Source organism: Drosophila albomicans, chromosome 2L (assembly GCF_009650485.2).
Source record: "Drosophila albomicans strain 15112-1751.03 chromosome 2L, ASM965048v2, whole genome shotgun sequence".
Lineage (NCBI taxonomy): Eukaryota > Metazoa > Arthropoda > Insecta > Diptera > Drosophilidae > Drosophila > Drosophila albomicans.
Genome location: NC_047628.2, coordinates 27,462,575 through 27,489,886, shown reverse-complemented (window position 1 = coordinate 27,489,886; position 27,312 = coordinate 27,462,575). Strand labels below are relative to the sequence as shown.

The 27,312-nt window shown below is 38.1% G+C and overlaps 2 protein-coding genes and 1 long non-coding RNA gene across 6 annotated transcripts in view; 2 read left to right on the top strand and 1 right to left on the bottom strand.

The window, feature by feature from the left end:
* The window catches only part of LOC117563622 (protein bunched, class 2/F/G isoform), a 133,175-nt gene that overhangs the window by 5,506 nt on the left and 100,357 nt on the right, over positions 1 to 27,312 (top strand). For all 3 annotated transcript variants that reach the window (XM_034242027.2, XM_034242023.2, XM_052002673.1), the window contains exon 2: positions 2,435 to 6,866. In XM_034242027.2, coding sequence (XP_034097918.1) covers positions 3,601 to 6,866 — 3,266 coding nt within the window. In that variant the 5' untranslated portion in view covers positions 2,435 to 3,600. The remainder of the gene's footprint in view (positions 1 to 2,434; positions 6,867 to 27,312) is intronic.
* LOC117563629 (uncharacterized) overlaps positions 1 to 27,312 on the bottom strand; it is a 153,493-nt gene that overhangs the window by 50,949 nt on the left and 75,232 nt on the right. The window lies entirely within an intron of this gene.
* On the top strand, positions 24,689 to 26,654 carry LOC117563627 (uncharacterized). The gene is made up of 3 exons (XM_052002676.1): positions 24,689 to 24,798; positions 24,864 to 26,116; positions 26,171 to 26,654. The coding sequence occupies exons 1-3, from the start codon at positions 24,783 to 24,785 to the stop codon at positions 26,489 to 26,491; spliced, it is 1,590 nt and encodes a 529-aa protein (XP_051858636.1). The 5' UTR covers positions 24,689 to 24,782; the 3' UTR covers positions 26,492 to 26,654.

The following is a 27,312-nucleotide window of genomic DNA, read 5'->3' as shown; positions in this document are numbered from 1 at the left end:
TACGAAAGTTAAACAGTTCCACGCAATTTATGAATGATCGGCAAAGCTTACGGCTATTAACCAATACAAACACACACAAATAATATAATGCGTCCGTTCATTTAACGCGTTTTGTTTTTGCACACTTTTTTTCTCTTCTTTTATTTCTCCCTTTCTCTGAAATTGAGCATATTCACTTTTTAGCAGAACTGCGGAATAAGCGAGGTTAAAAAGAATATTTAAATTGGAAAAAATCAGCAGAGATTTAATTACAATTAAAAGAAAGTTTAGAAGCAGAGATTTTCATGACAATAATCAAGTTAAACTCTTTTAGCAAAATTATTTATTAGTCACTTAAGAGTATAAACACTTCGATGCTTGAATTTGCAAAGCAAGTTCCTGGCTTTTTTTTTGTGTGTTGTGCTGTTTGTTTTGGCAATCGTCAATTGCGCGTTTATTTCCGTAAACGTATTCAATTAAATAATACACACAGAAATACGAAAGCATCGCGGAAAGTAAAAAGCCGAAAGAAGCAAATATTTAAAATATTAAAACAGTTTCTGAACAAAAAAAATAAAGAGAGCAGCACCCAGCGCATTGATAATCAAACAATTTGGCAAAGCGACAATGCAAAAAAAAGGCAGTACAAAAAAACGAAAACAAAAACAAATTGAAACAAAACAAGGAGGGGGAGAAAAGGAAGCTCTTCTAATGTGGCACTTAACTAATTCAACAAACTACGACGCACGACAGAAATAATGAAATCAATAATAAAACAAAAAAAAAACCGAAACGGAGAAGAAAACTGAAAATCATCAGCACGATTATCATCATGCTGATCGTCAACATGATGATCATTATCACGATCATGACCACAAGCAAAATACTTAATAACGAGACAAGAGTGAACTACGCAGTTATGAAATCTAGAGAGACAGAAACAGATACAGCTAGAGATACAAAATACAGCAAACATGCAAAAAAAACAAAGCTACAGTCATTGACATAGCTAGACCAAAGCTATAGCTTAAGCTAATACTTAGGAGAGAGGTTTCTCAGAGAGCAGAGCGCATAATACTGTCATTATTATCATATTTATTTGCTTTAGCATCTCTTCTATTTGCATCCAACCATGCATTTCAGAACTTAGAACTTATTTGCAGTCATATTTGGTGATTAGCACTTAGCTAGAAAAGTTTCAGAGGGCTTAGAAGTGATTTAATAATATGAAATAGGAAAAGTTTTTGAAATGGAAATAGAATGTTTAGAGAATGTTCTAAAATTTGTATATTTCTATTACTCATCTCTCATTTGGCTTAGAATTTATTTCGTCGTCATATTTGGTGATTAGCACTTAGCTTGAAAGGTTTCAGAGGGTTTAAATCTGATTTAATAATGTTATGAAATAGGGAAATATTTTGAAATAAAAGTAAAATCTGTAGAGAAGCTTATAAAATTTGTATATTTTGCTTAGAATTTAATTTACAGTCATATTTTTGTTGATTAGCACATAGCTGAGAGTTTAAATTTGATAGAATAATATAATAAAATGGAAAAAATGTTGAGGGAGTGTTCTCAAAAGTTTTTCTTATGAAATAAAAGTAAAATATTTAGAGAAAGTTCTTAAATTTTGATATTTTCATAATGATTCATGAATGATAATAACTAGAAAGGTTTCAGAAAGTTTAAATTTGATTTGCTAATATTATGAAATAGGAAAAAATGTTTAGTTTAGTAAAATGTTTAGAGAAAATTTTAAAAATGTTATATTTCCCTTATTCATATTTCATTTTGTTTAACATTTATTTTTGCACACTTCTTTGGTGATCAGTACTTTGGCAGATCATCAAGAAAAGTCTCAATTTGATTTTATAATATTATGAAATAGATAAAATGTGCAGAGATTGTTCTAAAAATGTGTAGGAAAGTTCTAAAATTTGTATACTTTCATTATTCATATATAATTTAGCTTAGAACCTTTTTTTGCACTCCTATTTGGTGATTAGCGCTTTGGTTGCTCAAGGTTTCCGATTTGATTCATTGCTATTATGAAATGGAAAAATATGATTGGCGAAAGTTTAGCCTTTGAGGAGGTTCCAATTACACTTGAGCTGAGCAATCGCCGCAGCATTAGGTTTCTATAATTATTTAAGTTTTGTTTCCGTTTGTTGTACACTTGATACTTACTACATGGTCCCCCAGGCATTGTATTACCTTATTTATTACAACTAATAATCGATGAATCCGCTGTGCATATTTAGTTCATCTTAAGTAATTCTCAAAAGGTTTCCATTTAATTAAAAGAATAACAATTTGTGTGCGACGCCCAAAATATCGCCGCGTTACGTATACGTCGCGTTGTGCAGTGCCATTAATTATAGCTGAAATTTAATGGACATTTAATTGAATTATACTAATATTTATGTTCTCTCTTCTCTCTCTCTCTATTTTGCAGGAATTAAATTTCTACAGCTTTACTGCATTGCTAGTAAAACGGGCACAAAGAAATTGAATAATAATTCCGCGAGACAAAAAACACCAAACAAAACAAAATATTAAGTAAATAAACAAATGGAAATAAATAGTGAAAAGTGCAACAAAGTTTTTAATTTCATGCAAAAGTTAAATTAAAATTCTTAGTTAAATATTAAACCCGTATAACAACAAATAACAAAAAATATATATATTAATTATTATTATAAATAACATAATTTATATAAATACATATTTGTGTTCCATTTAAGTGTTGATTTAAGTGATTAATATTAATAACAACCAACAACAACATCAACTACAACAAACAACAACAGCTGCGCTGAGTGTGAGATGTGGTGTTGTGTGTTCGTGTGTGTGTGTGTGTGTGTGAGTGAATGAATGTGAAAATTGAAACGCCCGCTAACCAAAGTCAAGCGCTAGATGGCGCTGCTGGCAACGCTGGCGGCTTATGTAGTTATTGTCCGTGTTGTTGTTGCTAATAAAACGCGGAAAGGCAAATTATAGCTTTGCAAAAAAAGCAAGCCAGCAACAAATAAATTTAAATTTATTACTTAGCATAACAAAATCAACACACACAACAACAACAGTAACAACAGCAACATCATTCAACTGAATTTTCGCGGGCGTCTCTCGTTTTCGGTAGTTTGGTTGTCGTCGTCGTCGTCGTCGTCATCGTTGCGGTCGCGTTGCCGTCGCCGTTGTTGTCGTCGCGTCGCCGTCGTAATTCGTCAGTCAGTTGGTTGCACCTGGAACGCAACGGTCGCTATGTATCGTCGTCGTCGCCTGGCAGCCGCTAATTTCATCTTTGAAGTGGGCAAATCGTTTGCCACAAATTCAGGAGCAACAGCAGATAACAGCAGCAACATACAGTGATTAGCTGATGACAACAGCAGCAACTAGTTGCATACAAACAGCAGACATTAATAACAATCAAAACTAAATAGCAAATTCTTAAGTGACTACACAAATTTGACCACAAACAAAACACAAAACAACAAAAACATTTACCCAAAACAACAAGAATAAACTTTTCGAAATTGTTTGTTTCCGAAAATAATCCAAAGTATTGTCAGCAATCTGGATTATTTGCTGAAAACTTTGCGCACGCTGAAATCCAATTCGATTATGGCCGAGAATCAAAGCGCTGCCAACGAAGATTCCGGTCAGCAACATCAGCAACAACAACAACAACAGCAGCAACATCAACAGCAACAGCAAGCAGCAATCATCGCCGCAGCAGCAGCATCAACAATTGTTAACAGCGGTCCGGCAAGCGGCAGCAATTCAGCAGCCTCATCCCCAGAAAACTCACAAGAATCGCACAGCATTGTAGCCAATCCAACTGCAACCACAACAACAACAGGAACAACCACAGCCGCCACACGCCGGCAACAACAAGCAAATCAACAGCAGCAGCAACAGCAACGCGCCAGCAGCAACAACATGTTCGATCGTCATCTGAATGCCAAGTTCAAGCCAACAGGTGGCACAGCAACTGGGCCAGGGAATGCGCCAGCGCGTCGCAACTCGATACAGACACCGACGCGGGGAGTGGGCGTGGTGAGCACCACCAGCATCAAGAAGCCACCGCTGACGAAGGTGAATTCGTTGGGCGGCAGTGGGCAACATCATCATCACCATCATGCCTCGCATTTGCATCACCATCAGGCGCATGCGCATCAGAATAGCAACAACACAAACTCTAACTCCAACAGCAACACTAACAGCAACAGCAACAACATACAGCGCACCACCAGCGAAAGTTTGCGTTTGAATGCGCTCAGTCGCGGCGCTGCTGCTGCGGCTGTTGTCAGCGTCAGCGTCGATGGCAGTTCGGCGGTGTCGCGTGCCAGCAGCACGTTGACGTTGAACAGCAGCGCATCGAGTGTATCGCTGGCGCCCAAATCGAGCAGCACCAACAACTCGACGGCCACCAACAACTCGACAGCAACATCAACAACAAGCAACAGCAGTGGCAGCAGCAGCAACAACAGCAGTGGCGGTGGTGTTGCCAGTGGCAAGGCCAGCTCGCCAAATAATAATGGTGCAGCAGCAGCAGCAGCAACCACACGTAGCTTGCAACAGCCGCCGCCACCGCAGCAACAGCAGCAACATCATCATCATGCGCATCACCATCATCATCATCACCACACCAGCCACAGCCAAGGACACCAGCAGGCGGCATCAGCAACCACCGGTGGCAACATGAGTGGCGCTGCCAGCAGCAACTCGATGGCTGGCAGCAATCGCAAACCAAAGACGACTTCCTCATTTCAAATCACCTCCGTTACGGTCGGGCATGCCAAGCTGAATGCAGCCGGCGGAGATACTGGCGATGAGTCCGCCGATGATCTGGATGAATCTCATACGGACGACAACAGTCGCATCACGGATCTGGAGAACGAGACGCCCTCGATGTCCGAGGACACATTCTCCAAGGAGGAGGTATTCTTTGCGAACAATGCGCTCAGCACCACGGCGCCCGTTATTCCAACCAGTTCACAGTATGGTCTCGTTGTGGTTGATCCCATTGGGCCGTCGTCGCTCGGTCAGACCATACAGAATGTGCAGGTGAATGTGGCGGATAACATTATCAATGTGGTGAGTGCTGCGGTGACGCCGGGCGGCACCAAGAAGAAGGACGACATGAAGGAGACGCAGCATCGCAGCGAACGCTTCAAGGTTGTTAAAATCGAGTCGACGGAGCCGTTTAAGCGTGGACGCTGGATGTGCATGGACTACTTGGATCACTCCAGTGTGGGCGCAGCCAATAATAATGAAAAGACTGGTAATTCGGATTCAGCTGGCATTGCGGATGATGGTGGGGCTGCAGGTGCAACCACTGCGACCACTGCAGCAACAGCAGCAACATTGCCGCCAAAGACTACACAGAGCATGATACTGCCGCCCACAATGCTGCATGAGAATCATGTGGAGGCTGCCTCAGCGGATGCCAATTGGAATTTTGCCGAGCATCTGCAACAGCAGCATCAGCAACAGTCCCAACAACAACAGCAACACCAACAACACCAACAACAACAGCAGCAACAGCATCAACAATTGCAGGCAACAGCAACCGCTGTTGGCACGCCCAGTGGCGTCATGACAGCGCCAGCCACCGTGGTGCATGGCATGCAGCAATTTGTCAATGCGGCCAACAGCGATGCCCAGCAACAGCAGCAGCAACAACTCTACGATAGCGTGAATGCCAATGCAGCCACGCCCAATGCAACATCGGATGGCACACCCCATGGCCAAACGTTGCCCATGGACTATGCCACAGCAGCCGCCCAGCAGTTGCAACAGTCGCTGCAGCAACTGAAGCAACAGGAGCAGGCAGCAGCCGCCGCAGCAGCAGCAGCAGCCATGGATGTTGCTGGCAATGCAACTGCGGCTGCTTATTTGCCGCCTACGCACTTTCAAAATGGCGGCGCCAGTGACAACAGCGGCGGCGGCAGCAACAACAACAATAACAACAACAATGCCACGACAGCAGCAACAGTTGCTCCTGTTGCTGAGCCACAGTTGGCTGGGGCCATGAGCAGCAGCTATGTGGAGCAGCAACCATTGTCGCCGGCCACACAGACGCCTCAGGCAGCGCCCACATTCGCAGCTGTTGCTGCCGGGCAACAGCAGCCACCGCCCAACTTCCAGCTGGATCAGCAACAGCAGCAGCAGCAACAGGCGACATCGCAAATCGATGGTGTTGCTCCATCGACAGCAGCAGCACAGTTTCCAGCCGTTGCAGTGTCAGCAACATCGGTGGCCTCGGCCACACAGCAACCAACACCACAGACTTCAAACACTTCCACAAATGCAACGGCAGCAGCAACTGTTGCAGCAGCCGTAGCAGCAACTCCCTCGTCAGCAGCAGCAACCGGACAGACTCAGGGACAAACAATGCCATTGCTGTCGCACATGAGCAGCTATGAGTCTTCGGCTGGCGTGATTGCAGCAACCACAGTTGCTGCTGCAGCTGGCATACCCACGTTACAGCTGCAGAGTGCGCCAGCAACCATTGCTGATGTGCAGCAACAGCTGGTGGTCGCTGGTGTGTTGCAGGATGAGCAATCAACTGCAGGAGGTGCAGCAGCAGCCACCCAACAGCAACAACAACAGATTCCGCCAACAAATATCGCGAGTGTTAGTGCCAATAATAATGTTAATTTAACGAATCCAAATGTAGCAGCAAATGTAGCAGCCGGAACAGCAACAGACGCAACGACAACATCGCTCGCTCTGAGCGATGAACAGCAATCGACATCATCAGCAACAGCAGCAGCAGTCGCTGCAGGAGCAGCCACAACTGCTGCTGCTGCAACAGCATCATCGACAGCAACGCAAATACAACAGCTACAGCAGCAACCAAATGCAGAATCGGAGACTGAAAGGTAAGTGACAAGTTTAATTATTTTCTACAAAATATATCGATACAATGTTGGAAGAAAACAAATTTTAAATATTATAGAAAGGGAATAGGAAATTCAGATAAATCACTTAAGCGGCGCCAAGCGAAGCAAAATGCATTAGCTGGCTGCTGTTTCCCAGCTGTGAAATCATGGTCTTTAAATAAACTGTATGATAGATCGATAAAATACTGATATGACTAACACAAGAGATGCGTAATCTGCAAGAGATTGTCACATAAGGAAACTATGAGTGTCTTCTTAAACTATTCAAAGAGTTGGCAATAAATTTGTAAAAGTTGGATTTATAATATAGGGAAGTGTTTTTAGTAGTAGATAACATTATGAGAATCATGTTAAGAAATTTTACAAGTCAAGTTGTTAAAAAAAGAAGAAATATGGTCAGGTTGATCTTAAATTGGGAAATGTACTACAAATTTGGTATACTAAATATACCAAATACTGGGCCTATTTTTTGATATCTTGATAAATCCCAAACTTCTTATATAAATCGATTTTTGAATTTTTCGCTATTAAAATTTGTTTTTAATATTAAAAAATTTTATAATTTTACAAGTAAAAGCCAGGTTGATCTTAAATGAGTTAATATACCAAATATTCGGTATACTAAATATACCAATTACTACGTCTAATTTCTTATAACTTCATAAATTCTGAACTTCTTTTATAAATGGGGCTTTTTAAAATTTGCTTTTAATATAAACAAATATCATTTTAATAGTAAAAGTTAGGTTGATTTTAAATAGGAAATATACTACAAATTTGGTATACTAAATATACCAATTACTACGCTTCATTTCTTATAACTTGATAAATTTTGAACTTCTTTTATAAATCAATTTCAACATTTGACGCTTTTTAAAATTTGCTTTTAATATGAACAAATTTCTTAATTTTAATAGTAAAAGTCAGGTTGATCTTAAATAAGTTAATATACCAAATATTCGGTATACTAAATATACCAAATACTACGCTTCATTCCTTATAACTTGATAAATCCCGGACTTCTTTTTATAAATCGATTTCAACACTAAACGTTTTTCAAAATAAACAAATTTCATAATTATGCAAATTTCATTTCAATTAATTAAGTTCTAATCAATGCCTCAATTATTTAGCTTTGCGACCCGCCTTTCTTTATTGTTGTTGTTGTTTTTGTTGTTGATAAACATCTTTCAACTATATTTTTGTTTCCACTTTCATTCACAAAAAAAAAACCCATTCCATTCATTCAGCGACTTTGAACTTTGCCTTGGGCCTCAGTCCCCCCCTCTCTCTCTGTCTCTCCGTCCACTCCGCTTCCCTTTGCCAGTTTCCGCCTTATCGCCGGATTGTTTGAGCTGACCAAACATTTGCTTCGGCAATCGCTGCGCCTGGCTGTCTACTTTGTGTTCTTCATAATCAATTAGGTTAGACCCAAGACACACTATTTATAGCGAGTCGCGGTCCAAAGCCTCACTTTATAGACATTTCTCAAATATGCCCGACCCGAGCCTATAAATAGACGTAACTATTTATTGTGTGAGTTTGGTCAAGTTGTCTTCCAGAATTGAAAGAAGACTTTGTTTGGGGTTCGCTAAAGTGCAAACACGCGCCACGTTTCCATTATCGCCATTTCTTCCACTCGAATCATTTTGTGCCAAATTTTTTTTGTCTTCGTATTTTTGCGCAGGTTCCCGTTTCTGTTTTCTTTTTCCGTTTTTTTGTGTGTCTTTATTTTTGCTTCGTCTTTTTTGCGAACGCGTTCGTTGACTTGCAACGGGCCTCTGGCCTCAGCGCCACACAATCAACATCATCATCATCATCATTATCATGGAGTAGAGCAGTAGCGACAGCGACAACGACAGCGAATGTGCCTCATTATAATAATTTATTTAATAAAAATTCATCAATGAAATTAGCTGAGAAATGTGGTATGTGTGTGTGTGGGTGGGCTAGAAGCTAGAAAGGGTTGTTGAGCGGGGAGCGAAGGGGAGAGAGTAGAGAACACGTTTGTGTGACACAAAAGGTCGCTTTAATTACACCGAAATTTGTCTCAATTGTTTGCGCGCTACTCTAGAAAGTCCGAGCACATGTCATGTTGCATGGCTTTTGGAATCAATTCAAAGAAAACAAGTAGGAAATTTATAGTCGAGTGTGCTCGACTTAGAGATACCCGGTACACATTTTAAATAAAGTCAAAAAGTTTTTAACATAGTCAAGTATATTTTAAAATTAATACCGCACTATGTATTAATTTTAAAATATACCGAATTAATATACCGCAAAATACTAAAATTATACCAATAGTTATATTTGGTATATTCAAAATATACCATTGAGTGCAAAATATACCAAAGGTTATATTTGGTATATTAATACACCAAAAATTACTGAGCATATACCAAAAGTTATATTTAGTATATTGATATAGTAGTGTATTTAAAACACCATTAATTTCAAAAATACTAAACATATACCAAATGCTGTATTTGGTATATTGATATAGTACTACATTAAAAATATACCAGATAACAAAGTATACCAAATTCTATATTTGGTATTTTTATATAGTATGACAATCAAAATTTCATTGAGTGTAACAATACTACAAATATACCGAATGCTATATTTGGAACATAGTACTTCATGCCAAATGTACCATTGAGTGCAAAATATACTAAGACTCGTAGTAAGTAGTAGTTTTTCCCCATACAAAAGTATTTCTTAAATAACTTCTACAATATATATCTGTTCGCAAGCAAATACCCTTCTATCCAATGAGTAACGGGTATGCAAAAGAGATATATATTCACATACATATGTGTGTACATACATATATTAATAAGTTGAAGAGGTATGATTAGATTAGGAAATTTTGGTATGTAGACTGAGTGTTGAACGATACGCATCTAGAAACCGGTTCAACTATATTGAGCGACAACTTTTCAAAAAAGCGCAAACTGGTTGTAAAAATCAGTTAAATATAAATAGACATAATTGCTATAAAGTTGGTAGCTATGCGTGGAAGGAGAAGAAGAAGAAGCACAAGACAAAGGCAGATGAGTTTTTATTCTTTATCTGAACTTGGGGGTAAAAAGATAAGATCTGTTGTGCTGCTTGTAACTCCCCCACTCTGAGAGTGTATTAAATATTTGTAGAGTAATTTAAAATTTCTGTAGTTTTTTTTTTTTTTGTCTTGTATAGAGCTGGCGACAGTTGTGTCATGAATGCGATGCGATGACTAATTTGTTTGCGCCTGCCATTTGTGGAATTGCCTGCCAAGAGAAAGAGAGAGAGAGTAGAGTAGAGTAGCGAAATGACTCATTTAATAGAGTAGAGTAGTGTGTTTGTCTGTGCGGTGATAAATTGATTGATGAAGCAGCTTGCAAGCAAAGCAAAGCAGGCAGTTATTGAGCAAAGGCCAAGATTAGTCAAAGGCAAAGCAAAGTCAAGGCTTCAGCAGCCCCAACACATAGCGCACACATGTGTGTGCATAGTTCATGAAGCACTTATGTACTTACACACACTTATATCTAGTTGTCTATATGTCGGCAGATGTGTGCAGATTGCGCATTTGCGTGTGACGTGCACAACGTTGAGGAGAGGAAGAGGAGTCAGCCATCCAGTCAGTCAGTCAGTCAGTTAGTCAAGTGAAGAAGCCCAGGCAGCAGGAAGGCAGGCAGTCGTGAGTCGTGCCACAACTTGCAACCTCCTCCCTTCCCTTCCTTTTCTTGCTGTTGTGGTGGCACGTCAAAGCCATAAAGACAAATGCAACTGGAAAATGTAAAGCGGCAGGCAAATTACAATGAATTATGTGGCTTGGTATTAAAAATAACCACAGCTGAAGTCAGCGGCAGCAGGCAGAAGACTCTCCGGAGAGTCGGGCAACGCGACGTATGAGTAATGCGGCAAACGTCTGTCCGGCCGGCAGTCCTTGCCTGCTGTCTGTCTGTCTGCGCGGTTTGTCGACTTAGCAACAGCTTGCTGTGTAATGCTTGTAAAACAACAGCGAATACACGAAAAGTGAATTAAAGTGCGAAGTGAAAGACGAGCGAGTTACCTTAGAATAAATGGGAGTATAAAAGTCTTAACTTTATTTTAGATTCACTGATTATACTAAATAAAAGATCAATTTCTGAAATTAAGAAAAGTCGCACTAAAAATAGTGTTATTGAAAAAAAAAGATCACTTTATAAACAAATTCTTAAATTCTTAAATATTCTTGTTATTGAAAAAAGACCTCTTTAAGAACCAATTCTTAAAACTAGGAATATTAGTCTGAAAAATAACAAATATCCAAAAATATTCGATTTAGATTACAAAAAAAGAAAAAATGTAATGTAATATTTGTTTTACTCTATAAAAAGATTTTTGATCTTGAAACTATACGATTTTTTCCTCTTATTAATAAAACTTGGGTCTTATATCAAATGTTTTTGAAATCAATATATGTTTTGTAACATTAAGATGTTCATGTTCTTGAAGCACTTTTTAAACCTAAATTCTTAGTACTGAGACGAAAATCTTTATATATATTTTCATTACTTTACAAATTCAAAAGTTGTCTTTGATGTGCAGCAAATGTTATACTAAAGTTGAAGTTCATAAGTCTTTCTTCAATTAAATTCAATTTATGGGAATTTATGCTACCCTTTTGTGTGCACTTTCCGCATACAGGGTATGCAAATGAACTGGCCTGCACTTGACAAGTTTGCTGTTATGTATTTGGATATTTTCTTTTGCCGTCTGTTTGGCGGAAAAGTTGCCTTCAAAGCAGGCAGCCAGGCAGACGGACAGACAATCTGTCCAGTTGCGTTTGTGTGTGTGTTTCTTCTTTTTGCTTTTCTCTATTTTATTGAAGCACTACCGCCTGATTGATGCAATGTGGCAAGGGCACAGTGTGCTGCAAGAGTGGATGGACTTGCGTCACGAACTAAGTCCGAATCCAGCAGGGAAGGGCAGCAAGTTAGCGCACTTCAGTGACTGGTTTTGTGGCCTGTCTGTCGCGGGATTTGTGCCTCTAATGAAAACGAAAGTCTTTCTCAATGGCACTTGGCACTGGGCTTTGGCTTTTGTGTGCAGTGCAGTGTCCAGCGCTAGTTGCACAAGTGGACAAGTGCATTGTAAAGAGCTGTGAAGCGTTTACTCTTACATAAAGAGCAGACAGCAGCAGCAGCAGAAGTAGAAGAAGAGTCGGGAGAGATGGAAGATGGGAGCCAGATTGCGTTGGAGTTGGTTGGATTATTCAAGCAGACAATTGGATAACGAATGGTCAGCAAAATGGGTAAATTGATAGCAATGAGATGATGCTGCGTCGGGTTATTAGTCAAATTGTGCAAATGTCTTGCTGTCTGGCTGATTTCTTGAGCTTAATTAATTGGGGGCGCGAAAAGATGTGAATTGATAATGCTGATGACGGCAGTGGAAAGTTACAGCAAACTCTGCAAAATGATGATTCAGATTCAGAATTTGTAGCTTTGGCTTTAATAGCAAATCTAAGTCATTCCACTGCGCAAGCTTAATTAAATCCTTATTACAATTGTATGACAAGGCGCATTTCATCAGACATTCGACGTCTGTGTCTGTTGTCATCGCACTGCTGCTGAGCTCATTGAGCTGTCGTTTAAATTAACCAAGGGAAATGAATGGCAGCAACATAGTATATACAAAAGAATTGCCCATCGTTTGCAGACCCAATACCAAGAAAATTACTAAAGCAAGCAAGTTGAAAGCGACTAGAAAATACCCTTTAAAAATAAATATGATTCACTATAATATTTATAGTTCAATTTACTATAGTAATATATTAATTGGTTCACATTCAATATAAATATTTCATATTTAAAACAAATTCATTTTGCGAATTAAGCATTAACTTTAAAAATAGTCCTATTATATATTAACTTTGATTATTCTACAATTTATGAATTTGTGCGCATAAAGTACTTCCTTTAGATTGCTTCTTCATTTTTCTAGTCTATGCTACCCTCTTTAACTACTGTCGCTTGTACTGAGCATCGTAAACAAAAGCAACATTTTATGGCAAAAGCAGTTTTGTTTTGTGGAATTGTCGCAGTTGGTTTGCCGCTGGGCAGACGCCTCGTATACGTAATCAACAGTTTGGAATGTCTAACACGCGTCTCTAAACTGAACAGCAGCTTATTTGCTTATTTTTCTTTTTGCTTTTTTTTTTAACGGGCAGCTCTCACTTTAGCCATGTCTTTCACTGTCTCTTCTACACATTTCATTTATGAGTGTTGCTTCTTCTGTTTTTTTTTTTTTTTTTGTTTTGTGTGCGACCTTTTCCGCATTTTTAATTTATTTTGCACAAAAAAAAAAACAAAAAACAAGAAACACATATGAGTAATTATGTATATTGGTTGGTTTGAATGAGTGATATATACGCAACATACGTTGCGAGGACTATCGACAGATTTACTGCAATGGAACGCACGACGATCCAACGACGATCCCCAACAGCAGCAGCCAAAGTCAATGACCCGTCGATGCGATCCCCTTAGTAAGAAAGAGCGAGACACATGCGTCACATATGCATTGTTGTTGTTATTGTTGTTGCTGATAAGGCAAACGATTGCAAAAGCATTGCTAATCCCTTGGTATGGAAAATTGATTACCTCAACACAAACTCGTGTTCAAGGCGAGGCACCCAAAACGTAGTCATATGTCAAGTGGTGTTATTTTCGGTAGCGCGAAGAAGGGAGAGGGAGTGAGGCAAGAACTAGGCGCGTGGCATTGACCAACTTTTTTCTTCTTCTGTTTTTTTTTTGCGCGTAATTGGAAAAGGCCGCCGCCTTCTTCTGGAATGGGCAAGAAAATTGAGCGTTGCCATGTCACAAACAGAGACTCAACTCTGACTCGCCCACTCGTATGTGTGTGTTTGTGTGTGCTCATATCCCATTTTTATGACAGACACCCTGTCTTTCATCAATTCATTTAGGCGCCATTACTATGCATAAACAGCACGCGCTGTCAACGAAAAAAAGTCGTAAACACAAAAAAACCAAAACAGAGCGAACAAAAAGAATCATCAGCTAGCTTGACGGAATCAACTGAAATCCAAAGCGTACCAAATTCGCAACCGACGTTGATATCTATGTCAAAGTCATATGGCTGTCAACCTTAAAGAGTGCGCACCCCTTCCCTTTCCACCTCTCTAGAAACCGGCGAAATTCTTGACACCTGTCCAGTGTGCTCGAATTTCCAATGGCAACGTTGCGATCGCAGCGAGTTCCCCAAAGCATCTAATTTAATAATCACAAACCAGTTCACAATTTCGACCAGAGATGGGAGAGACTAAGAGAAAGAAAGAGAACTAAAGTTATAGATAAAATTCCTTGCATTTGAAATACTTTATGGCAACCTGACAGATCTCCAGTCATAAATCTCAAATATTGCTATCCATAAATTTCCCTGTGATAATTATCTCGTGGCGGGGAATCTATGAAATCACAACTTTCACAGATGCTGGCAAAATATTGAAAATATTATACTATATCATAGCATATTTTTGTATTTTTTCTTTGCCGCAAGGTCGTAAACATTTCATGTGCCAAAATATGCCTTGACTTCCTTCTGGTTTTTCGCAATGCTGTCAATGACGATGCCATTTGTGACTCTAGTTTTCATTATTATTCTTGGATATTGTTGATGTTTTTGCATGGTTTTGACCTACTAAGAACTGACTAGTAATTAATAATCTTCCCGAAAATTCCATTAGTTTGAACCTTTAAGAAATAGAACAATATACTGAGACTATACTATTGTCACTTCCGTTTCGGCTTTGTCCATGGCGTTCTTATCTAAACGACAACAGTCTGGTTCAGTATGTTTATAAGTCTGAGTGTGTGTGTGTGGGGAGAAGCCAAGAAACCACTTGTTTATCTAAATTATCTAGCATACTGTGTGTATCTGTGTTTGCTTGAACCAAATTGAACACGAATTTTTCAAATGAATTCAAATTGAAATCTGAAAATATTTTATAAAATTCACCTAACGCGCACGCGGTCGGGAATAACAGCTGTGACAATAGAGCTGAGAAATGCTGAGCAAATTAACGTCATAAGAATTTATATGTATATAGCTAGAAGCAACCACAAAGCCTCAATCTATAACTTGCGAACGTCAAGAATGATGTATCAGACATGAGCATAGATATCGCTTTATTAAACTATTTATTTAAATACTTCAAGAGTCTTAATCTATTTTTCTTCGTATAATGCAATTCATTCTGTGCCACGTTCTCTCGCTATATTTTGATAAGAATCAGCAACTACATATACTTGATGCTAAACTTTACTTTCACTTGAATCTGTTTTTTGTGTGCTATTCGGATTATTCTGCAATCAACAGCAATATAGCTTGAATAAGAAATCTTCCATACAACAAAAAAAAAGTAATCAGATAATGGAGCATTATTATCACGTTATCACATGCCGCCTTCTCAACCGCAATTGTTGCCTTTGTTGTGTGTGGTGTGTAGAGTTGAAAAACGTCACGAACAGTTACATCAGCATTTTTTGTTTTTTTTTGTTTCTTTTGCCACCAAGATTAAATGATGCGTGTGAAAGTGTTTGCACAGTGGTACGCATGTGATAAGCACGACTTCTGGAGGCACAATTGTAAAAATGAAAACATTAAAATATTTAATAGATACTAAGATATAACTTAATTTTTAAAACTAAGATAGAACTATAAAATACTTTAAGGTAATCAACTTTACAATAAGTTCTATCTAAGTATTAAATACTAAGTTCTATCTTGGTATTAAAAACTAAGTTTTCTATCAGTATTAAATACTAAGTTTTATCTAAGTATTAAATACTAAATTCTTTCTCAGTATTATCTTGGTATTAAATACCAAGATCTATCTAAGTATAAAATACTAATTCTATCTCAGTATAAAACACAACAAAAATAAAAACATAAAAATATTTTATAATTCTATCTTAGTATTTAATACTCAGATATAACTTAGTATTTAAAACTATGATAGAATGTTACAAATTTTAATGTTTATAAGTTTACAATAAGTTCTGTCTAAGTATTAAATACTAAGTTCTATCTTAGTATTATCTTGTTAAATCTCAGTATCAAATACTAAGTTTTTTCTCAGTATTATCTTAGTTATATCTTGGTATTAAATACTAAGTTCTATTTCAGTATATTAACTACTAAGTTCTATCACAGTATTAAATACAACAAAATGAAGAACATCAAATTATTTAATAGTTCTATCTTAGTATTAAATACGCATCATTAACCTTCTGATAATTCTAGGAAATATTACGTGTTATTTTTTCGAAACTGACTTTATTTGGGGAACAACAACATTATTGAACTTGGGAACAACAATATAACATATGTTGTTCGCGCCAGAAGTAATTCCCAATAGCTTATTTCCTTATACGTAATATGCATTTTTCTTGATGTTTCGTTTTGTCTCCTTTACACCTCGAAATCTTTCGCAGCCTAGAGAGAGTGCTAGAGTGAGAGGGCACTATATATAGAGAGACAGAGAGATGATTACCCCACTCACTCGTTCACCCCATAAACCCCATATACAGCAGTTGTGTAAGAGCCACGCTTTCCGCTAAATGAGCTGCGCCTTATGCGCACTTGCATACTACGTATTTTATATATTATATATACATATATGTGAGTGTACATCCAACTTTTGTTGAGAAATCCAATGCGAAAATACTGTAAAAATAGCGAAAAAAAAAAATTAACTAGAAATACGTCGTTTGGCTTTACGCAAACCAAAATGTAAAACGCAGTTTGACCTTCAATGAAATTTGATGCTCGACTTAAACCATAAACAGGGTTCGGGTTACCACCTTCCTGGTGGTTAGCGGGGGGTATAGGGAGGAGGAAAGGGTGGGGTGCTTGACTAGTAAGCGCCACACGGTAAGCGCAAACAACTTTCTAATTGACGATGACGTTGCCCGACGACGACGACGACGACGCGATGTACAAAACACATCCCCACTTATTCACTGACCATGCAATATTTTACAACCAACGAAAGCAAATCCGACGCTAATAAAAACTAATTAGTGTTACAGTCAAGATTTATTACATTTGCAAAAGCGAAGAATGTAATTCCAATGTTATCGATAGTATCGATTACTGTTTTGAGCTCAGAATTTCCTGTGTTTAAAGCGCAAGTGATTAAATTATGGGAAGAGATTGCATAAAATATTGATGAAGGCAACTTTTTTGAATTTCTTCAGAATTTTCGTTTAAATTTTGAATTCATTTAAGGAAAAAGGAAAAGTATCGATAGTATTGATACAGAGTTTTCTGTATTTACAGCGCAACTGATAAAATTATAGGAAGAGATTGCTTAAAATATTTATGTAGTCACCTTTTATAAATATCTTCTAAATATTTTGTTGAATTTTCAATTTATTTCTTAATTTAGGATTATTCTGCATTATTATATTATTTTATTTTATTTATTTTATTCACTTTTTCTAAATGCTTTACTTATTTTTAGAGACAGCTTTTTGAAATTAATTCTGTAATTTAGAATTACATTTTAAATTATTTCTCAATTAGAGGCAAACAAATAGTTACAGTAAAGTATTTATGTGGATAACTTTTTTAAATTTATATTCCTTTTTAAGTTAAATTTTAAAATTATGCATTTGTGAATCTTAAATTTCAATTCGCATGTAAATGCAATCAGAATTACCTGTCGGAAAGAAACTTCCATTTCCTCTTCATAAACAACAAAAAAAAGAGTATTTAGCATGAGAGTTTTTACATGAGATTCTCTTTGTTGATGCTTCTGCTTTGCTGTCTTATACAAACGCAGACAGCAGCAGCAAAAACAACAACAACAACTGCAGCAATGCTCATAGCAGCGCGACGATGATGATTACAGCACACGCCTTTGACGTCGCGGCGTCTGTAAGGCGTCTCGTCACCAAGCACACACACAGACACAGACACGAAAAGCCAATCACGTATGTGTACGTGTGAGAGCTTTTTGCATTTGTGGTTTGTTGTTGTTCGTGTTGTTGTTGTTGGGGCTGCAGCGATCGTTGAGCCGGCGCATTTTAACAAATGCTTTTGCCTGCACTCGCTCGTTTACTCAGTTTAACCACTCACTAGGCGGCGGCGCTCTCGCTCTCACACTCACACTCAACACACAGACAAACGCACAGTCGCATATAAACGTGTACACACATACAAACGTCGGTCATGCGTTTGCCGTTCATTCGTTTTGTGAGTCTAAAAATAGACACAAATATTGATGTAGATTTTTATACGGACGTCGACGTTGTCGGTTGTTGTTGTTGTCGGTTGTTGTTGTTGTTGTTACTGGTGCTTTTGCTTTTGCTGTTGCTGTTGCTATCAACCATCGCCTATCAATGTGCGACTATTTGTTGTTGCTTTTATTATAATGCGCACAGTGTTATGCTTATTGTTGTTGCTTAAAAATAAACTAAACGCTGCTGCGCGTGGCATTTTTTTCTGTGGCTCCCTCTCTTTCCCTCATGTGCTCGCTCTTTCCGTCTCTCTTACGCTGTTTGCTTATTAAAAATCAATGAAAAAACTTAAATTTGTATTAAATTTTAATTCATGCTTTCGCTTCTCTCTTTCCTCTTTCTCTCTCTCACTTGCGCTCGCTCTCTTGCTTTTCACTTTGCAGCATTTTCAACAAAATGTTTTTTGCAAATTTCTCTGCAAAAAAAAAAAAAATGGTTAATGTTTTGTTTTGCTGTTAATGGCGCATTTTTTTTTATTTCACACGCGCACATTTTTAGCATCTTTTTTTATAGTATGTTTTGTGAGTGTGTATGTGTGTGATTTTTTTTGTATTTGTGTTTCCATTTAACGCTGTGTTCAGCTGAGGGGGCGTTGCATGTCTGCATTAGCTCTTGGGTTTTTTAGCAGCAGTGGCAACAATGTTGCCACTTTTTAAGTGTCTTTTTAACTTGCACAAATTATGAAGATAATGGAGGAACTCGAAAGAGAGTTAGAAATGAATATTCTAGCTAGTAAAAAGTGCTGGAAAAAAACTTAACAAGTTTCCCTACAAAGAAGTTCTTTCAACTTTTCACGAAATAACTTTAAAGTAGTTTTATTCTTCTTTCTTTTCGCTTATCACACAATGTCTGCAGCATATTCAGCATATTTTCCCAATCTAATCGAATTGCTTTATATACAGTGAGAGAGAGGAAAGTTTATTCGTTTCTGCTTTTTTACACATTTAATTGATTCTTAATATGCTTCAATTTAATTGTGATTCATAGCACATAAATTCTGCTGTTGCTAGGCAAAACGCTTCTAATCTCAATCGCACTCGAGCCACACACAACCTGCCCCACTGTGACTGAAAAAAAAAAGTAAATCAAATGTGAAATGTGAAAATATTCACACAAAAATGTTGAACAGGTGTTTCCATGTGCAAAAAGGGAATACCTCAGATTACGTCGATGCGGTCTTTCAATATAGCTTAGCAGCTCTCTTTGTCTTTCTCTCTCTCCCTCTCTCTCTCTCTCTCTGGTTGTTGTTGACACCTTCGCTCACATGTCTAAACGTGTAAAATTGTGACAGGCGCCAATCGTCGACTTTTATTGATTTATGCGCGTAATGATTGATTGATGATGGGCTTTGACTTTCGGCTGTTTGATATTTGCAAGTCAAATTTAATCGAAATCAGAGAAAAAGAAGAGTCAAGTAAAGAAAGAGAGCACTCACACACATACAAACAAAATAGAGAGAGAGCAATGCAAAAAAAAGGAAAAAAACAAAGACAAATTAAATGAAATAAAAACGAAACAAAAAGCAACAAGAAATTATTGATAGACGTCAGTTGGCTGGCGATCCTATATAGCAAACATATAGAGCACATTCTAACTGAACTGTTTGTGAAGAAGAGTGGAGAGGGAGGAGGGGAAAGGGGGATAAGAGATTGAAGGTAGGGGACGAAATGCGATGATATTTGGGGAAGAAGCGAGGACAGTTGAACGGAACCCCGAGCACATGATTTAAATAAAAACGTATAACAAAGAATCCCAACAAAAAGGAAAATAACAAACAAAAACACAAACACACAGGAATATCGAATATATTCATTTCGTATATGTATTTGCTCATAAATTTCGAGCCAGACGGGGCGAAAGATCTACGAAAATGAATGTGTCCCCTCCCCTTCCCCCGCTACCCGAAGAGTCCCCTCATTATCCCATCGACATCCCAATTGTATCTAATATCAGTACAGTGTCTCGCAGCAATCAAATTTATCAAACTATCGATTGCAATATCGATAAATCATTTTAGGCAAAAAGCTAATTCAACAGATTATTTTCCACTCTATTGTCATTGGCAAGAGATCTACGAAAATGAATGTCCTCCATCTTCAGCTCCCTCTTATCCCCTTATCATGCCCTCGACATCCCAATTGTATCTAATATCAGTACAGTGTGTCGCAGCAATCAAATTTATCAAACTATCGATTGCAATATCGATAAATCATTCTTTTCGACAAAAAGCTTTTTCTACTGATTATTTTCTACTTTATTGTCATTGACGAAAGATCTATGTAAATGAATGTCTTCCATCCTCAGCTCCCCCTTATCCCCTTATCATGCCCTCGACATCCCAATTGTATTTAACATTAGAACAGTGTGTCGCAGCAATCAAATGAATCTAACTATCGATTGCAATATCGATAAATCATTCTTTTCGACAAAAAGCTTTTTCAACTGATTATTTTCCACTCTATTGTCATTTGCCTGCTTTCACCTTTATTGTTCAGCACACACACAAAGGGAGATGTTTTTGGCCTTCCCTTTGTCCTCATCCTTTGGGACAACTTTTGCCCACTTTTGGTGGGCGGCATCGGCATTTCCGTTAGCCAGGCCGTCGAGTATAGCCATTTCCTGGCGTCTGGCAAGTAGCACATGGCACTTCAACTGCCTGTTGTTGGTTGGTTGCCTTGTTGGCTTTGTTGGCCTTTTGGCCAACCGGATAAATTGTGTTTTTCGGCTCTTGTTTGTTGTCCCCTTGTTGTTGACCACACACACAAAACCTTGAAAATTGTTGTATGGAAATTGAATGCGGCAAATATGGCGTTGAATTTTCTTGGCAACCAAATCGAATTATGCAGAACACAACTATATTAAAAGCAGATTATCTTAATTTAGCATTTAATTATGGCATATGATAAGCGACTATTCTTGATGATGATGTCTTGCTTCTTGCTTAATCTGACTTCCAGTTAATTTAATCATGTTCTGCACGTGGCAGTGAAATTATTTGCGATAAACTTTTCCTTATGTGCATGCTCAGCTTAATTTGTTATTTATTTAGACAACAAAACTACACAAAACAAAAAAAAACCCCCTCAGACAAAAACACAGTCGAGTCGAGTCGGTAAACAAACGGCAGAAAATCGAACCAACAAACGACGAGCCAAGTTGCAATATGAAGAAGATGAGAGAGGGGGAGGGGAGAAGAGCAACTTGCTGACAATAACTTGTTTGTCCTTGAGATTGATGGCACATCTTTATTTATTGGGGAATATTACACTTAATAATATTAAAGAAAAAGTGTTCTATTATTATGGATTTTTCCTTCTCTTTAAATTTGATTTATTTCTGGTGCCCGCTTTAAAATTGTAAATGTCAGTCTAAAGCGAAAGTAGCCGGCATTTTGTTGAGGGGGAGGAGGGGAGTGAGACAGGGTTCTGTTTACCTTTAGCCGGTGGGTTCGCTGCCATGGAACGACCTTGACAGCGAAAACAAAACTTATTATCGGCGTATGTAAACAAACAATCACAGAAAAGTTGATTATGGATTTGCATTTTTTTTGGGCAGACCCAAAACACTGTTGTACATATTTTCAACTAGTCTCTCGTCGCTAGGAAAGTTACAAGAAATGAAAACTGAAAATCAATAAAAGAGTGAGAAAGAGAAATGGGAATGGAAATGAAAATGAAAATGGGGGAAAATGTCAAATGGCGCTACAACAACAACAAGCAAAGCCAAAAGCTGAGTGAAAAGCCATATTACAACTGAACGTGAAAGTTGTTGTACAAACAGCTCAAAATTTTTACACCGTTTTGGCCTGTTACGACCGGGGACCGCCTTCTCTCTTTCATTAGCGTCAGTTTGCCAAAGGGGCCAAAAGACAGACGACTGTCGACTGACGCCTCGCCTGACGCTGATTTACACGGCGGGGGCGTGCAAAGCAAATGTTGTCAGTTTTGCAGTTTTACAGTTTTGCACATAAACAAAAGCCTACAAATGAGCTGAGATTCAACTACAGCTGCGCTTGCTAATGAAACTACAATTGAACTGCGTTAACTTGAAGCAAATTGAGTAGCAATTGTGACCAAGGTTCAAAGAGGTTCCGTTTAAGAGGGAAAAGCTAGACAAGACATGAACAATTTCTTTAGTTTTAAAGCAGCTGAAGATATTGTAATTACTTTTTGAAGTGGTTATAATAAAGATATGGCCATGTCCGTCTGTCTGTCCGTCCATCCTTATGAATACCTAGATCTCAGAGACTACAAGAAATAGACATATAATTTTTTTTTTTGACATCACTTTCAATGTTTGTAAATTTTTTCATTGCCCACTTCCGACCCAGCAAATTGACATAATCAAATAGTAAGCTTAATTTGATAGAGATTGATTTTTTGATACTTGCAATAATAGCTCCAGTATTTATGATTCCTACAAATTTGATTGTGATCAGAAAATGAGTGTAGAAGTTATTTAAGAAATACTTTACTCCGAGTCTTAGTATATTTTGCACACTGTGGTATATTTTAAATATTATACATATCATTATACCAAATATAGCCTTTGGTATATTTTGTACTATATGCTATATTTTCAATGAAGATCTATATCATTATACCAAATTCGGTATATTTTAAGTATTTTTGCGGTATATTAGTTTGGTATAATTTGGATAGCGAGAATCTTCGAGTCCAGCACACTCGACTGAAACTTTTTTACTTTGTTTCTTTTAAAACCAAGCAAAATTTGTATAATTTCTTAATTTGCTTTTCCACTATTCATTGCAATCATAATTAAAACAAATGTTCTACAAGTTTTCTTTGTCTCTTAATCAAATTCGTTTACAATTTTGTTTTCAAACTGACATAATTGGTTTATAGTGCAATTAGCTATAGAATAACTGATTGCAAAGAAAGCTGATACAAGTAAATTCTCTTGTGTAATTATCAACAAAAATAATATCAGATTTGTTTGTGTCTCGATTAAATTCTTCCGTGTATTAAATGACTCAAGCATCTGCTCTGAGGAAATGATTGAAACTGGTTCGTTAGAATCTTGAGTATTGGTGGAAATCAGTTTGAACAGATATTGGCCTGTATGCACTAGCTAATCTCAAAGAAAGAAAGAGAGAGAGAGAGAGAAGGAGGCACGTCGACAGATGGCTTTTCCCCTCATTAGCGTCATTTGGAACCACACGAATGTGGAAAGCATTCGCTGTGGGGGCGTCTGACGCGACAGAGCAACAAAAGCTACAAGTGTGCGAAAAGTTAATAAGCGTGTCGGCGACAATAAGACTGCCCTGTGACGTATGCAGGTGCTGCACATATATATATGTATATAGTATATAGTATATGGCTGGTATCTGATTCTGCGTTGCGCAAGTGTTGTGCGTGACAAAATGCACTTCTTATCACGGCGCTTTTGCTTTGCGTAGCCTAATTTGGTATCAAAGTTGTTGTGGAAGGAGTTTTGCCGCTGGGTCGTTGCCATTTTCCATTGTATTTTCGCACCTAATTACGCCCCCAACAAGCAGAAGAGAGAAAGAATGAGACCGAGAGAGAGAGTGGGGACAGTTTTACTGTTTGCTAATTCATTAAGCATATTTGTTTGCCCAATGGCAGGAAGAGAGCATGAGGAGGAAGTGTTGTGTGTCATCAGATAAGTTGGCTGCCGTTTATAAGAACTAAATGGCAACTCGAGCGAGTTGTTGGCTGACTATTGATTGCCTCAGTCCATAATACATAATAACCAACCGATTCCACACTGACTCACATTCGCTTGCCTTATTGGCATTTCCGACACTCGCATTCCACAAAACCACAGTTCGTTGTCATCTCTGATTAAATGATTTAAAATAAAGCGTTTCTCTATCTGAGCATCACAATTCTTCCACATAATAATACAATATTGTATAGTAATATATATACTATTATTATAAATAAAGCTGTTCTCGAGTTGAATTATTTCTGTCTGCAGCATCACAATTCTTCAACATAATAATACCATATAAATTATTATTATTATTATTATATATAAAGCTGTTCTCAAATTGAATTATTTCTTCACAATTCTTCCACATAATAATTCCATATAAATTATTATTATTTTTATAAATAAAGCGTTTCTCAAGTTAAATTATTTCTGTCTGTAGCATCACAATAATATTATTATTATGTATGTGTAACAACGCTCTAATTTTACTTTCAATATCAACTGTTTTTTATCTTTCGGAGAATAATGAATTGGTCTACACATGGTTAATGTTGAACGTTGAACTTTCTTTCTCTGTATGGAGATGACATAATGTCGCACATTGATTTTAATTAATATTAATAGTGTTGTGAAGTCAGTGTATGAATCTGCTTCTCATTTGTGAAATTCGTGAACTCGAACCATAAATTTAATTGAACACAATGCACAAGAAAAGTGATAAAATCGGGCACATCAAAAGGACCATCTTTGCGTTATCAGAATCTAAGCGACAAGTTGATAACGCAGCAACCAACAGGATGGCACTTCATTATAAAAGCGACTGTCAATTTCATTTGGACCAAACTCTGTCAAAAATTGTGAATACTTCAACAACCAATAACAAGGAGCTTCAAATTTACTCACGATGAGAATACAATATGGTATATTACATCGAAAATCGATCTGGAGGATTCCATTTTGCTTAACTCCTTCTAACATTTTGCAGTCCTGTTGCCCATTGTTGTGGCTATTCTTGTGAGCAGTGCAGGAGCAGCCAGAATTCGTCCTGCAGTTGGTGCCGTTAACAACGCTTTGTATCAACGCTTTGTCTGTGCCAGGAAGGCCGATGGATTCCGTACTTTGCAGCCCGGCAGTTGCTCACAATTCTACGAGTGTCAAGCTGGTGTTGCCAAGGCCAAGTCCTGTCGCAACTTCTTCGATCCCAAGAGCCAAAAATGCGTCAGCTACAACGTTGGTTGCGTTGAGGTTAAGCAGGCAACGAATATGTATGCGGAGGTTGAAGCAACAACATGCGAAACAACCACACTGCCCTGTGAAGAAACCACGACAACGTGCGGACCTACAACAACAACCACTTGTGAAACAACAACCACTACATGTGAGCCCACAACAACCACCACATGTGAGCCTACAACAACAACCACTTGTGAAAGTACAACCACTACAACGTGTGAACCTACAACAACAACCACTTGTGAAACAACAACCACCACTACATGTGAACCTACAACAACAACCACTTGTGAATCTACTACAACCACCACATGCGAGCCTTCAACAACAACAACCACAACAACAGCTAGCACCACTACAACAACAACCACTTGCTCTACAAGCACAACAACGACAACAACAACCACCACCACAACAACAACCACATGCTCTACAACCACATCTACTACCACAACAACAACAACCACCACAACAACAACAACCACATGCTCTACTACAACATCTACTACCACAACAACGACAACAACAACCACCACCACAACAACAACCACATGCTCTACTACCACATCTACCACGACAACAACAACAACCACCACCACAACGACAACAACAACAACCACATGCTCTACAACCACAACAACAACAACTACCACTACTACAACAACGACAACAACAACCACTACAACCACTACGACAACCACATGCTCCACAACGACAACAACCACCACTACTACAACAACAACTACCACCACCACAACAACAACCAAGTGCTCTACAACAACATCTACCACAACAACAACCACCACCACAACAACGACAACAACAACAACCACATGCTCTACAACCACAACAACAACTACCACTACTACAACAACGACAACAACAACCACTACAACCACTACGACAACCACATGCTCCACAACGACAACAACCACCACTACTACAACAACGACAACAACAACCACCACTACTACAACAACGACAACAACAACCACTTGCTCTACAAGCACTACAACAACAACCACCACCACAACTACAACAACAACCACTTGCTCTACATCTACTACAACAACGACAACAACCACGACGACAACAACCACTACCACCACTACGACAACCACTTGCTCTACAACGACAACCACCACCACCCCTGCAACGACAACAACAACAACCACTTGCTCTACAACCACCACAACAACAACCACGTGCTCCACCCCTACAACAACCCCATGCACCTCGGCAGCACTTACGACGCCTACAACAACCTCCTGCCCGCCACCGACAACCAAACCTTGTTCGGAGACGACGACAACAGTTTGCTCATCACCAGCAACAACCACATCGGCGACAACAGCTTCCTCTTGGTGGAGGTTGTTTTAGAATGACAATAGTTTGAGGTACCAAGACACGATGGAAACACGAATGTTATATTTAGATCCAATTTCATATTCTATTACAAAGTCTTTTCCTTTAAGCATCTGCTGCTATTCCTTTGTTTTCGCATCTTTCTTTTCACGATTAAATTTTCTTCTAAATTCTGGAGCATATTGAATTGATATTTGCAATTCTTAAAGCAAATTAAGTCAATTAATTAGTTAAAATTTGAACAGATCTAAATTCGAATTCTGGTTTTTATGTCCAATCGCAATTTGCATGCCTAATGTGATCCAATTCGGAAACAATTCTAGAATTTTTTGGCAAACAACATTTAATTAGGCAAACAACGTTAAGAAAAAAGACAACGTCATAAATTTGCAGACATAAATAATTAATTAATGGCTGCCAAAGTTGGGAATTCTTTGTGTAGGCGTTTATTGAAGGCCGTCGCAGCTTTACACCCACGTAGTCAAACCCCAGACAGACAATTTTCGGATGTGACTGTTTGGAAATTCCTACAAATTGTTTTCTTTTGATAAAGACAATTGCCAAAAGAATAATTTGCAAAAGTGAATGATTGAAGATACCTTCGTCTACCATTTTTGGTAGGAAATTTATCAGAGACACTTCCGAATCATGTTGCGAATGTTTTGTCTGCGACTAAATGGAAATATCTTGTACAAGGACTTGAACTATTTCCTCTTTTTGTATAAAATTGCAAGGTACAAAGCTTTCGTAATTTTATTTTAGAATATTATTAATCGTATTATTATTATATGAACATTCATATATATTGTGAGTCACATTCATCGAGGATCCGGAAA